The sequence below is a fragment of the Oratosquilla oratoria genome, chromosome 16 (assembly GCF_046742065.1).
Source record: "Oratosquilla oratoria isolate Oo_2021 chromosome 16, ASM4674206v1, whole genome shotgun sequence".
Taxonomy (NCBI): domain Eukaryota; kingdom Metazoa; phylum Arthropoda; class Malacostraca; order Stomatopoda; family Squillidae; genus Oratosquilla; species Oratosquilla oratoria.
In genome coordinates, this window is record NC_134792.1 from 60,895,029 (window position 1) to 60,910,028 (window position 15,000).

Consider the following 15,000-nt stretch of genomic DNA (forward strand, 5'->3'; position numbering starts at 1 on the left):
GTCAAAGAAGTTGATAAGATAGTGAATAGTGGAGGATATTTTCACGTTACCAAACTGATGGGGATCAATGAATTTACTGACTTTGGAGTATGCCCACTCAAAGACAAAATCCTCACAAATAAAACTAGGAATGGGAGTGATAGTAATGGGTCTGAGATCACTAAAGGATTGAGGATTGGAAGATTTGGGGATGGGAGTAATGAAGCCTGTCTTCCAATCCGTGGGACATTTGCTCTGCTTAAGTGAGGCATTGATTATTGAACAGATCGGGATGGCAAGTTCACGAGCAAATTCACGATAAAGTTTGATGGGTAAGTCTACGGGTGTAGAAGCCCGTTTTGACTTGATACTAGCAAGCTTCTTAGCAACTTGAAATACATGTACTGTGGGGGAGAAGGGGAGGGGAGGAAGGTAGGGAGGAGAGAGAGGTCAATGCTGGGCAGCGTTTGACAAATGGACGCGAAATGGTCATTTAATTGCTCAGCCGCAAGGTCTGGTGAAAATTGTGACAAGAGAGGGATGTCAGATGCCTGCCTCATACCACACAAGGTTTTGACCCTGCTAAACCACAGGCTGCTGTTCTGCTGCAAGTGCTTGGTCTTGTTGGGGTAACACATCTTCTTGGCTCTTTTTATTTTCTTTATGACTTTGTTCCGGAGTTGTTTAAAAAGGTTTATGTCAGTGTAAAAAGCTTTAGCACGCTGTTGAATCAGTCTCTTAATCCTGGGAGTGAGCCATGGAGCGTCGGCTGGGTGTGTCCGCATCTGCTTTTAAAGGAAGTGACGATGGAAGGCCTGCGTAATTATATTGATATAGATATCCCACTTCTCCTGAACAGGCATGGGCCTGTGAAAGCAGGTGGTGGTGCTGTGTGCCATCGAAGTCGTGCTGGCCGTCGACCACAGGGTGGACGAGTGGTTGGACCGACCAACTTGGGGGAGGGGTTGCGGGGAGAGGTACACATCACTCATGTCACTAAGAATGAGGTCAAGCGTGTTGACGCCATGTGTGGGGAAGTTGACGTGTTGTGATATATGTAGATGTTCTTGAATATCACTGGTGTTTAACTCATTGAAATCCCCACATAGGACCAGCCTAGCACCGGGGTATTTGGCCCTGAGACTGTCTGCCGTACTAATAACGTGTTCCACCAAAGCGTCGGCCGATGGAGCTCGTGGGGGCTGGTACACTTTACACAAAATGATGGAGGCTGTGTGGCGAGGGTGTGAGGGGGGGATTAACCGCAACCATATGTGTGTGTGTTGCGTGGGATCGTGTGTGTGTGTGTGTGTGTGTGTGTGTGTGTGTGTGTGTGTGTGTGTGTGTGTGTGTGTGTGTGTGTGTGTGTGTGTGTGTGTGTGTGTGTGTGTGTGTGTGTGTGTGTGTGTGTGTGTGTGTGTGTGTGTGTGTGTGTGTGTGTGTGTGTGTGTGTGATCGTGTGTGTGTGTGTGTGTGTGTGTGTGTGTGTGTGTGTGTGTGTGTGTGTGTGTGTGTGTGTGTGTGTGTGTGTGTGTGTGTGTGTGTGTGTGTGTGTGTGTGTGTGTGTGTGTGTGAATATGTGTGTGGGGGGGTGCTCGTGTGTCTTTACCTATTTGTATTTACCTAGCTGTATTTTACGGGAAGGGGAGCTATGCTCGTGGTGTCCCGTCTTCATATCTCGTTTTATCTAGACTGTTTTTAGATTCGTGTATCGTTTTTGCGCACACAAAGTTTTCATTTAACTTGTTCCAAACGTCTATTACCCTGTGGGGAAAGCTGTTCTTTTTCAGATCTCTTCTATAACTGTCTTTCTTTATTTTCTTTCCGTGTCCTCTTGTATCTCTACTATCCCATTCTATTAATTCCTTTCTATCAATAGTTTCTATGCCTTTCAAGTCTCCTCTCTCTTTTCCTTGCTCTAATGTCTGTAGCTTAAGTTTTGCTAGTCTCTCCTCATATGATAGTTCTGAGAGTGTTGGTGCCAATTTCGTAAATGCTCCGCTGTATTCTTTCAAGTTTTGTTATACATTTCTTTGTACTTGGTGACCACGTCATCACTGCATACTTCAATCTTGGTCTTATCAAAGTGACTAGTATTTTCTTCACCATTTCTTCATCCAGGTATGTAAATCCCACTTTGATTGATCTTATCAAATTATAAGTTTCTCCAAAAAATTTGTTTATATGTTTCTCAGGGGACATATTATTCATAATAATGACTCCCAGGGCCTTCTCATTTTCTACTTTTTTAATTTCTTCCTCTCCTAATTTATATGATTCCACTATTCTTTTTTTGCTTCTTCCAAATTCCATTATACTGCTCTTTTTAATATTGAATTCCATCTCCCACTTCCTACTCCAGTCCCATACTTTATTGATATCACTCTGCAGCGACTCACAATCTTCTAGTGTTTCTTTTTTCGACAATTTTGCGTCGTCCGCAAAGAAGCTTATATAACTTTCAATTCCTTTATCCATATCATCTGGCCCCAAACATTATTGGGTCCAGAACTGTTCCTTGTGGAACTCCACTAATCACTTCATCCCAACTAAAATGTTTGTCTCTTATCACCACTCTCATTTTTCTCTCATGCAAGAAGTCTTCCATCCACTTCAGCAGTTTGCCCTGTATTCCTCCTGGAGTTTCTAATTTCTTTAGCAATTTCTTATGTAGCACCTTATCAAAAGCTTTTTTCAGGTCTAGAAATGCATAATCAGCCCATCCATCTCTTTCTTTTATTACATCTATCAGCCTTGAATAGAAACACATTAAATTTGTGACGCATGATCGTCGTTGTCTAAATCCATGCCTTGCATTTAGTACGTTGTTTTTTTCCAAATGCCTTACCCATCTAATTTTGATCATTCTTTCACAAATTTTAGCTACCGTACTTGTAAGAGAGACCGGTCTATAGTTAGTAGGGTCTTCCTTGTTTCCCCTTGTATATTGGTACTATATTTGCTCTTTTCCAATCTTCTGGAACTTTTCCTTCTTTCAATGAACTGCTTATTAGACTATGTATTTTGTCTGTTAGTTCATTCCTGCATTCTCTAAAAATCCAGTTTGCCATTTCATCTGGTCCATGCTATTTTCTGACATCGAGATTACTCAAGTGATTCATTATTTCATTCATTGTTACTTCTATCTCTTTCAGAGGGGTTACTTTCTCCTCCCACTCGCCATCTCTAAGTTGTATGATCTCCCTCGTAAACATCTATTTAAAATGCTTGTTCATAATTTCTGCCATTTCAATTTCCTCTGTGCGTTCACTCCTCCTCACCGTATTTTCACTAATTCTTATTTGTTTTTCAGTTTTTTGTTTACAAATCTATAAAATAGTTTTGGTTGATTTTTACATTTTTCTATGACATCTTTTTCGCATTTTCTCTTTTCTTTTCTGCACATTTGTGCATATTGATTTTTATAACTAGTATATACTTTCCATTTTTCAGGTCTTTTGTCTGTCTTCCATTTTATCCAAGCTTTATCCCTTTTGTCTTTTAACTCCCTACATCTTTTGTTGTACCAACACTTTACATATCCTTTTACTTGTTTTTGTCTTGGAACATACTTTTCCATTCCTTCTTTATAGATTTTTGTCAAAATATTCTATTTCTCTCCTACTGTTTTTTCCTCCTTGTGTATCCTTTCCCAGTCTGCTTTTTGAAAGAGTTCTCTTACTTAAAAAAAAAAAAATCCATACCTCATTCTTCTCTTTCTATATTGTTCTTTTTTCCATTTATTTTTCCTCATTTAGTTCCAGTTCCACCAATATGTAGTCACTTTTATTCATTGGTGTCTTATATTCAATCTTGTCCACTATTTCAGGTTCTGATGTGATCATTAGGTCCAGACTCGATGGTCCTTCCTCATTTCTATACCTAGTATTCTCTTGTATCCATTGCGTCATTGTATGTTCTATAATCATATCAAGTAGTACATTTCCCCATAGGTCGTCTCCATCCTTCACTGTCATCTCTTCCCAGCAGATTTCTTTACAATTAAAGTCACCCATCATAACTATTCTTCCTCCATCTTCCATTATCTTATCTAGTGTTATTGTGTCTTCTAACATATTTTTGTGTTCTCTCTCTTCACACGAAGCCGTTTTAGGAGGCACATCATTTACCACAAACTTCCTGCTCTTCCCATCCCTGTACTCCACCTCCATCATAATCATCTCTACTCTATTCTTTCCATATGTAACATTCCTCACATCTATATCCTTCTTAGTCAGGAACATAACTCCACCCCTCTCTGTTTCTAACCCAATAATTATATGCACCATGTCCTACACTGTTGGGTGGTAATGGACCTTTCAATTGTGTCTACAATTCCCACTATGTCCGTTTTTTTTCAGGTAATCATTCAGTTCATTTAAGCCTGTTATTAAACCATCTATATTTGTGTAAGATACTTTTAATTTTCTGCTACCTCCATCCTGTTTTCTGTTTCGTTTCTGTTTTTCTCTTCTATGAACCATTTCCTCATTTTCATATCTACTACTTTCCAATAGAATTTCTCTTTGTCTGACGCTGTTCTTTTCTCGTTTTTTCCCTTAGCTTCTATTCTTTTTGTTTTCTCTTGCTCTGTTTCCTCTTTATTCATCTCTCTTTTAATCCATACTTGTTTATATAGACCACTTTTTGCTAGTTTCCCTGTTTTTGATGAGATATTCTCTGCTGTCGTTTGTGATCTGAATTTAACCTTAATTGGTCTTGTCTTATCTATATTGCATTTCCCTAGTCTACATACTTTTTTCAATTTCTTTCTCGATTTTTTTTTATCTTCTTGAACTATTTAATGCTTTGTTTACTTTTTCCTTCTCCTTCACTTTAGTAGTTCTATTTGGATTATGCTTCTCTTCCATACCTAATATAATTATACATTTATTTTTATTTGCTAAGTCTCCTACTATATTCTCCTTCTCTCTCATCACTTTAATAACTGTTTCCTTAGTTTGTTCTTTTATCTTTTGTTTTACTATATCTTTAAATTCAATTTTATTGTTCTCTAGGACTTTTCTCGAACTCTGTACCTCTTTTGCTATAGACTCTTTATTCTATTTATTCTTCTTCTTTAATTCCTCATTCTCATCCTCTACTTCTTTTAACTGTCTTTTTAATTCTTCTATTTCTTTATTCAGGCTTTGGTTCTCCTTCTTTAGTTCTTCCAATTTACCAACTCTTTGTGTAATCCGTGTAAGTTGACTGAACCTAACCTCCCACTGTTCATTCGTTTTTGCTAGCTTTTCCTCTAGACTTGCTAATCGGGAGAGGTTGTCATCTCCTCCCTCATTAAATCAATGGAAATGATTATCTTCACCTTCCACTGCGCTGGTCTTTTCTATACTTCTAATTTTTACATTTTTACTAATCTCGAACTTCGACTTCACCTCTGTCGTCTGCGCACCTCTTGTTGACATTCCTTCTGACTTCCTCATTTCCTTCTATTTTCCTCAGTAATCCCTCACCTTCCCTTTTTTCTTCACCTTCCAACTACACCACGACTTTTCCCCTTCCCTACTAATACAACACAGGTAATCCCTCGTCGTTGAGATCCTCGAAAATCGTAGTTTTTGTTGGAGTCTAATCTTCGCTGTCACTTCGACTGTCATGTATTTGTGTGTGTGTGTGTGTGTGTGTGTGTGTGTGTGTGTGTGTGTGTGTGTGTGTGTGTGTGTGTGTGTGTGTGTGTGTGTGTGTGTGTGTGTGTGTGTGTGTGTGTGTGTGTGTGTGTGTGTGTGTGTGTGTGTGTGTGATTCACTCTGGTCTTTGGAGGATCACGTGTTGGACTCGTGATTGACAGCTATTTCCCTACCGGAAGAGAGCTCATAGCTCGTATGACCAATCTATGGGTAATGCTGTGACCTTACATGCACACACACACCCAACTCCCACCCCACGATAGTTGGAGTAACGACTCGAAGTGCAGTGTCTGTGTCTGTGTGTGTGTGTGTGTGTGTGTGTGTGTGTGTGTGTGTGTGTGTGTGTGTGTGTGTGTGTGTGTGTGTGTGTGTGTGTGTGTGTGTGTGTGTGTGTGTGTGTCTGCGCGCGCGCGTGTGTGTGTTATAGAAAAAGTAAGAAAATGAGTGAAGGTGAATGTGCACTTGGAAATCTTTGCGTGTTTCTTTTTGGTCCAGTTCATGAAAATAAAGTCGCTATCAAACCGGGTTTATATATATACATATATATGTATATATACATATATATATTATAGATAGATATAGATATATAGATATATAGATATATATATATAGATATATATATATATATATATATATATATATATATTTATTTATATATATATATATATATATATATACCTATTGTTGGAGTGGATTTGTAGTCTTGAGCTTTCGTGAAGGAATCCGATATGTTGAGGGGGAAAATATTCCTCCAGGATATACAATGACATTCTAAGTAAATTATCGAGGGAACAAAATAGTTCGCCATATTGACTTCACGGCGGAAAAAAAAATTGGAGTTGGGTGTACTGCCGATGTATTGGGAGTTGGATGAAAAATAGCATTGTGTAATAGCGCCTAAATAAAGACTGTGTGTGTGGAGAACTTACGTTGGCACTCAGGTAATTGTTTTTCTGCGATGTCTTGGTAGGTCCAGTCATCGCAGCTGCAATTATTGATCAGAGACTGTGTCCAGTGACCCTGCAGAAAAAAAAAAACCATAATAGGTTACATGCGGGTGCATCGGCAAAGAAAAAGACCGACAGGAGACCTTTCAGCTAATAGCAAGGTTCATATGTTGACTGAGAAATGTATGAAGAATTATACATAAAAAATATGCAACAAGTAAAGAAAACAAGTAAAGGACTTAACACAGAAACGGGTAAGTGATTATGTTATAATTAAGTAGTCTAAGCCCTGGGCATCAAGTCCGTATACATTTCAAGGATCCCAAAATTCGACTTCGGATATTGAAAATAGGTTGGTCAAAGAGTGAAAAGGAAATGACATGTGGTTTTGTTTTTTTCAAAAGTGAGACAAATGACGAATTGGGGTGATAATCCCAGTAGTCGTCAGTTGAGCAGTAGTCGTCACTCAGGTCAGTCAACCGGGTAGCTGCTTCAGTTAGTGATATGGCGAGTGATTGTGTTACCGTGTGCAGCGCCGATGAGGTACAATCCCTTCTTAGTAGAATTGAAGCCTTGGAGGATGCTGTTAAGTGCCTTAAAGAGGAGAATCGAGTTCTCCGCTCGAAGGCCCAAAATACGGAAGACAAAATTGGCTATGAGCTTGGATGCAAAACGGTGAAAAATAAGATGCGGAATAGTGAAAAAAAAGTCCTCACCAGCCCCGCTTGATTGCAAGAACTCGTTTCAAGTACTAGCGAAGCTGCAGGAAGAAGAAACTAATGAAATTTAAGAGAAGAAGGAAAGGGCAGACGCTGGATCCCTGCCCACAGGTAAGATTTTGGTTGTAGGAGACAGTCAAGTGAGATACTTAGACAGGGCTCTCTGCGATAAAGATAGAAAACATAAGACGCAGGTGTGTTTCCCCGGCGCGGGGATAGGAGATGTTAGAGATAAGATCGAAGAGTGTTTGGTAGGGGAAGGTAAGGACCCTGTAGTTTGCTTAAGTGCTGGGGGCAATGATATAGGTAAGTTAGGGAGTGAGGAATTGTTTGCGCGGTTCCGGGATGCGCTAGACAAGATTAGAAATAGGGGAGGTGTTCCTGTTGTATGTGGAATCCTTCCGAGGCGTAGAGTTGGAGGCATGTGGCATTCCAGGGCTATTGCAATGAATTGCAGGCTGGCAAAACATTGTAAGGCCAATAGATGGGCATTTGTCGACAACTGGGACAGCTTTTATAGTAAGAATCACCTATACACAAGAGACGGGGTGCACTTGTCGCCCAGAGGATTTCGGCTCCTTGCTGAATCCCTTGAGCGAGAAGTAGGCATCCTACAGGGTTTTTTCGGGTAGATTACGTGGGAGTAGGGGGGGGGAAGTATCGGAATATAGTTTAGGCAATAGAAGCAACTTAAAGAGGGACTGTGAAAAGAATCACCAAAGCAGATGAGGGAAAATAAACTTAAAGTTTACTATACAAATAGCAAGAGCATAATCAACAAAATCTATTTGCTGCGAGGTAATGCATCCGTAGAGAATTTTGATATTATAGCAATTACTGAATCCTGGATTAACATGGCTGATAAACATTTCCTTCCGGAAATCGAAATAGAAGGATATAAGTTTTTTCACACGGATAGGGTTGGCAGAAGTGGAGGAGGTTAAAAACACAATAAACTGTATAATCAACAATTCGATTAAGGAAGAGGAATGTACAGAATCTATTTGGGTAGAGATTATAGGCAAGAATAAGAAAGTTATAATTGGTGTCTTGTATAGACCTCCTAACCTCAGCATTGAGCAGACTGATCCCCTGATTCATGAAATTCACAGAGCGTCTCAGTACAAAAACGTTGTGATCATGGGAGATTTTAATTATAGAAACATTGACTGGAAAACTTTAATAGATCATGAAGCGAAGAAATTCCTAGAAGTGGTGCAGAATAATTTCCTAAAACAAGTAATTACCTATCCTACGAGGGGACAAAATACACTGGACTTCATTTTAACAAATAATGAGCACCAAATTAGCAGCGTAATAGTGAGAGATAGTCTAGTCTCTAGCGATCATCAAGAAATAAGATTTAATGTTATTTGGGAAAAATTAAAAAGTACGAATAACGTCCAAATACCAGAATTCAGGAAAGCAAACTTTGATCATATAAAAACCTATTTGAAATTGAATACGAAATGTCATGCGGACGTTTCAAACATTGTCGGGTCTCGGTGCGTGACCGGGGGTCAGGTCATGACTAGGGGTCGGGTCACGGAGGGTAATATGCATACCTTGGGTCAGGCCATTTGGGGGCGAGGGCTCAACAGACAGGTCAGCGATTTGGATGAAATGTATAGCAATCTTACTGATCTAAGTATTAATGCACAAAACACATTTATCCCCCTAAAGTCAATATGGAAAAATAGTAATACTCCTTAATGGATGACGGACAGATTGAAACATGAGATCGGAATGAAAAGAGGACTTTACGTAAAAATAAAAAACTGAGAATCACACCTTAGATTAAGATATAACGAATTGGCAAAGCTGGTTAAAAGGAACACACGTACAGCGAAACGTAATTATGAAATCAAGGTTGCCGGTCAAGCAAAATCCAACCCAAAGGGTTTCTTTCACCTCTATAGAACAAAAAATAAAGAAAGAATAGGACCAATTAAAAACGATGAAAATGTCATGATAGAATAGGAGAAAGAAATGAGTGAGGAGTTTAATAATTATTTTCTATCGGTGTTTACTAATGAGAGGTTAGATAAAGTACCTGACTGCGATCCGATTTACAGAGGGGATGAAGAAAGTAGTCTATCTAATATCAGCATTAGTAAAGAAGTAGTCAAGCAGATTGAAAGAGTTAAAGCTACAAAATCTCCCGGTCCAGACGAAATTTTTCCAAAAATGCTTAAGGAGTGTAAATTTGAAATCTGCGACCAGTTAACTGAAATATTCAATAAATCGGTAGACACTGGTTTTGTGCCAACTGCTACGAGGCAGGCAAACGTATGCAAATACAGGCCAATCAGTTTGACATCGGTTATAGGAAAAATGCTTGAATCAATAATAGTAAATAGACTCAGAGAACACATCGAAGGACATAATTCAATTCGTGATTCACAGCATGGTTTCTCCAAGGGTAAGTCATGTGTGACTAATCTTCTATCCTTTTACACTAAAGTATATAAGGCGTCATATAACAATGATAATTACGATGTTATTTACCTTGACTTTAGCAAGACGTTCGACAAGGTGCCACACCAGAGACTACTAAATAAAATCAAAGCCCATGGCATAGGAGGAAAAGTGTTAGAATGGATTAGAGTTTGGATTAGTAACAGAAAACAGCGGGTCACCATAAATGGAATAAAATCTAGGTGGGGTAATGTTACTAGAGGGGTCCCCCAGGGCTCGGTTTTGGGTCCCTTGTTGTTCATTATGTACATAAGCGACTTAGACGATGGGATAAATAGTGATGATAGTAAGTTTGCGGACGACACTAAAATAGGACGCCTAATTAAGTCAGGAGACGACGCAGATATTCTGCAGGATGATCTTAATAAATTGTTCACGTGGTCAGTAAAATGGCAAATGAACTTCAATATCTCTAAGTGTAGCGTGTTAAACGTAGGGCTACACAACCCCGAAAATAGATACAGCTTAGATAACACGTTTTTAGACAAATCTGAGTGCGAGAGGGACTTGGGAGTTCTGATGAGTCCGGACCTTAAAACCAGGAAACCGTGCATTAGCGCCAGAAATAAAGCTAACAGGGCATTAGGTTTCATTGCTAGGACGGTAACGAATAGAAGTGCAGAGGTAATTATTAAACTCTATCTAGCGATAGCTAGACCCATCCTTGACTATGCGGTACAGTTTTGGTCTCCGTCCTACAGAATGAACATAAATTCACTAAAATCAGTACAGAGAAGAATTACTAAAATGATACATGGACTTAACTTTCATTCTCTGGAAAGACACAGAGTGCGGGATGATCTAATAGAAGTGTTCAAGTGTGTAAAACCTCGACCCAATCCCAGTGGGGCAAATGTCCAGATTGGTCACCGTGCTGGACAAGTGAGTTAGACGTCCTGTATGACCTCAAGTCTCGTTTGTGCTCGACTATGCGAGACATGGGGAAGACTGTTGAAGCTGCTTATATTAATTCTTATGAAAATATCAATGACAGGGAAGGTTTTGTTTGTTTGTCAAAGGCAGCAAGTAAATTAATTATAAATACGATTGGGAAATATATGCATGGTACGGGAAAGGGAATCCCCAGACAGCCAGCGGGATGACCTGTCCATGTCTCCGTCCTCGGATGTATAAATGTGAGGTCCAAACTGTTTGTAGACAGCTTACTGAAGAAGACCGAGTCGGTCGAAACGTATAAGCAATAAAGTAGTTCCAGCCCATCTTCGCTTATTCTTCCTCCACCCACACTCACACTGATATACCACAACATTAAAACAACCATGTCATTATCATGGATCTTTTACATCCCTGTTTAACTGCCCATTGTACATGAAGAATTATACGGCAATCCTCCTCCTCCTCCTCTTGCCAATTGTTCAAGTTTGGTACATCACTAGCAGGTAAGTCACAAACTTTTATTCGTGTTGATACCAACTCCTCATTGACTATCTTTCCACTAAGTTCCACTTCTCTAAGATCACGTTCTCTTACATGCCGTGCAAGCAGTTGAACATTTTGTTTGTTGAGACTTGAATTCCTGAGCTTTTCCAGTTGATGCGGAATGGGCACCGATTCATTCAAACCAGACAGGTCAACAGAACCTTTCCATCCTAGACCTACGAGTGCGCTCTCCCTCCTTTGTTGAAATGTCAATGTAGCTGTCAAATATAATGTGAGTCATTGTTGTGTTAAGACAGTCTCTTGGCTTTGATAAGTACTTCATTAATTACACCACCAAAATTTGGAAAGGCAGATATTTGGGGAAGCTCTCATATATTAGACATGAAACCAATGAAAACATGTATTTACTGAGAATTGTTTGGAGTGTACTGATAGTCATAAGAAGTTAGATTCTTATCCAGTTCTGCTATCAGTTGTACTTTCTGAGGTTTAGTTGTATCTCCTTAAAAAAAACCGGCTTGATGCAAGAAGATCATGACTGGACACCATCTTGAGACATACCCACGCAGAATTGTAATCTCCACATCCCTCTGTACTGATGCACTTTCCCTCACAGAGTTAGAAGTTTTGCTTATTTAAATCTTGGCTTTATTAGGAAGGTACTCTGTATCAAGTGATGGCAAGTTTACTTTTAATATTGTCTCGGTGATTTTTTTGGACCTAATCACATACTGAAGTATGGAAGATAAATGAGTGGAAGGGCGGTGAGCTAAACGCAGAGAACAGTTGGAGTTTTATTCACTGATGTTTTATATTTACCAGGACATTCTCAAAGTACATACAATTTCAGAAATTGTATGTACTTTGAAAATGTCCTGGTAAGGACGAAACGTCAGTGAATAAAACTCCAACTGTTCTCTGTGTTTGGCTCACCGCCCTTCCACTCATTAATCACATACCTGATTATACCTACAACAAATAGAACTAATTATGTTGGTGACACTAACAGCTGCTATAACTACCAAACAGTTCTATATAACACAAAATTAACCACTATTTCAGTCCTATCAAGATATTAAAAACCAGATATGTTGGAGACTCACTGTAAATTTTCTAAGGATAAAACAACATAATACAGTATCATTAAGCACAGAAGAACGTCTGTTTTTACATGATTAAATCCATATACTACAAAACCTAATGTCAAAGTTGATAACTCCAGATTCTGAACACGAAAACATTCATTTCATACCCAAAGTGTGTTTGAGATCAGTGTTGCCAAAATGTTCATATATCTGTAACTTCTTTTGAGAAAATTACTTAAAGGTAGGCCAAATCTCTAGAGGTTATATTCATTCAGCTCAATCAAGGCGTTCAATTTTCCTTGCGAGCGATAGTGAACCAGCATTTCAGGAAGAAGTCCGACTTCGCCGGACACATTTTTGACTTGTTCGCTATCGCTCGACATGAAAAATTGACACTTGGATAGGGCTGAATGGACATAACTTCTAGAAGTTTAGCCCAACTTTAATTACTTGATTCCTTGTGCAGAAATGAGTAAAATCAGGCATACTAAAATAGTATTCTGTTGTAAACAGTAGTAGGTATCAAAGCTAGTATACAGTATATCCCATTCCCGGCCACCATCTTGGATTACCCCACCTAGTGGCCATTTGCCCAAATTTTGAAGAAAAAAAAAGCACTTGTCATTCTTTTTAACCTTAACCAATCCATTTTCAGTATTTGAAGTCGAAATCAGGGGACCTTGAAATACATAAAAACATGGCTATATAAAGAGAGTAAACATTGGTTCTCAAGCTTTTGCGTCACTTGGTAACTTCATATGACAGAATGTCATTGCTTCCCCCTTCCAATCTACAAGTTTGTCTGACTCAGGATGTAAAATGTTTATTCTTAAAGGTCAGAGAGCACAACGGAAAACACCTTTTCAAAATTCCAAGCAGAGTAAAAAGAAAATAAAAAAAATGCCGACCATTCCCATGAAATATCTTTGCTATTAAACTTCAATTTAGTCAATAATAATGATAATAATAACACGATATTTTTCAAATTTGAAGAAATCGTCTGCACTTCGAAAACAATTTCGGGAATCTTCGGAAATGTGACGTTTGAGTAGTCAAACATCGCTATTCACACGCCATTGTTAGATATTGAATCTATTGAATAGATGTGAGAAAATTGAATAGATTGTGGTCTTTTGTGTAGCTGCCGAATGTAGAAATGGTTGAGGAATACAAACATTTCCATGCAAAAGGTCCCCTTATAAAGTATAAAAAAAACTCTATGACTGCAGGATATTCAACAAGGCATATTACAGAGACAAGAATATATATATATTTCTAACTATATGGTCATGAATTTATACGGGTTAAATAATCTAATAGTCAAATTTGACCCATTTGTGGCACAATAAATGTCTGTCTCATCATTTTTTATCTCAAAATTATAAATCTAATTAATTTTTCCTTTATGCAAGACTGTATGTTAATTTCAGCTACATACGATCATGCAATTTATGTCTTTTTTATACAAGAGAGGTACATAAAAAAGATGTTATTTTCTCAGTTATTGCCGGGGTAGCAAAGATCTACCCAAACCTAATTGTCATCTCTCATGGTCTAGTAACTCTAGTTCATAATTCTGAAAAGTAACTTGCGGGACGTTCCGCGCACACACCAATAGACTATAGGCCTAGGTAGCCTATGTAACGTACATTTTGTGACTCTGCACAGACCATAAGTATTCATAAAATGTGCAGCACCAATAATGAATTCACAATTGGACGAACGTATAAAAAATCCATTTGACATGCACATGTTATGAATATTTGTAAAATAAAAGTATAGGTCAGGTTACATTTATGATGTATGCATGTCTAATGGATTTGTTATCTGTACTCCCAATTATGAAATCTTTATTGGTGCTGCACAGTTCAACGAGTAATTTTGATATGTGCAGATTCACAAAATGTGTATGACACCTTGCATAAATAACACGCCATATGCATAATGATAGATCATGGAGCTGAATATGACTGTACTAGCACTTCCGGAGTAGGGTGGTGTGGGTGAGTAAAGTTATGGTTAGGCCTATGGCCACAGTACCAATTCATAGATTAGGTTAACACAAAGATTAAGATGATCTAGTTTCGCCTTGGGCCAAACCTATTCGTAGACACGCTACTTAGTATTTCCTATTCTTTTTGCCCTGTATCCCTGGTTTTCCTCTTCCTGATCCCATTTCTTTCTACTTTCTTCACTATGATCGGACTTCCCACTTTCATCATCATTGTGAAGGTCAACTTCGGCATGTGCAGTTATTTCCTGAGAATCTTTAGGCGTTTGGCGTTGTATTATGGGCTCAGACATATATGGCTGGACGGATAATGAACGAAATCCACTGTCTAACTCCTCTTCTTCAGATTAAATAAAATTCCGCGACATTTTTCGACAGAAACCGCGAGTGTATACGAAGTAATCAGTTCTAAGGCGCTATTATCTAGATACAATGTTTGATTACTATGATGTCCTGCCGCTGCGTGACAAATAGCTGTGCGTCTCGAATATCTTCGGAAATCCTTGGAAATCTACTCTTATGAACACGTATTTTAACTAAACTATCACGATGGTGGAATCGACTGGGATATTTTACAAAACAATTTCTATAAGGGAATGGGTGCTTTAGAAAAATTACCTCATCTATTGCATTCTGACATTCAATGTTGATCAGATTTGTGACAAATGCCACAGTTTAGTCAATAAATTTATCTGTAGACGCAGGGAAAGTTCACTGTAGATTGACTTGACT

General features: G+C 38.6%; 1 protein-coding gene across 1 annotated transcript in view; it reads right to left on the bottom strand.

Annotated features, from left to right (window-relative positions):
- Positions 1–6,460: 6,460 nt before the first annotated feature.
- The window catches only part of LOC143033792 (uncharacterized), a 40,691-nt gene continuing 32,151 nt past the window's right edge, over positions 6,461–15,000 (bottom strand). Inside the window, exon 5 of the mRNA XM_076199286.1 lies at positions 6,461–6,647. Within this exon, the coding sequence (XP_076055401.1) occupies positions 6,525–6,647 (123 nt within the window). The 3' untranslated portion in view covers positions 6,461–6,524. The remainder of the gene's footprint in view (positions 6,648–15,000) is intronic.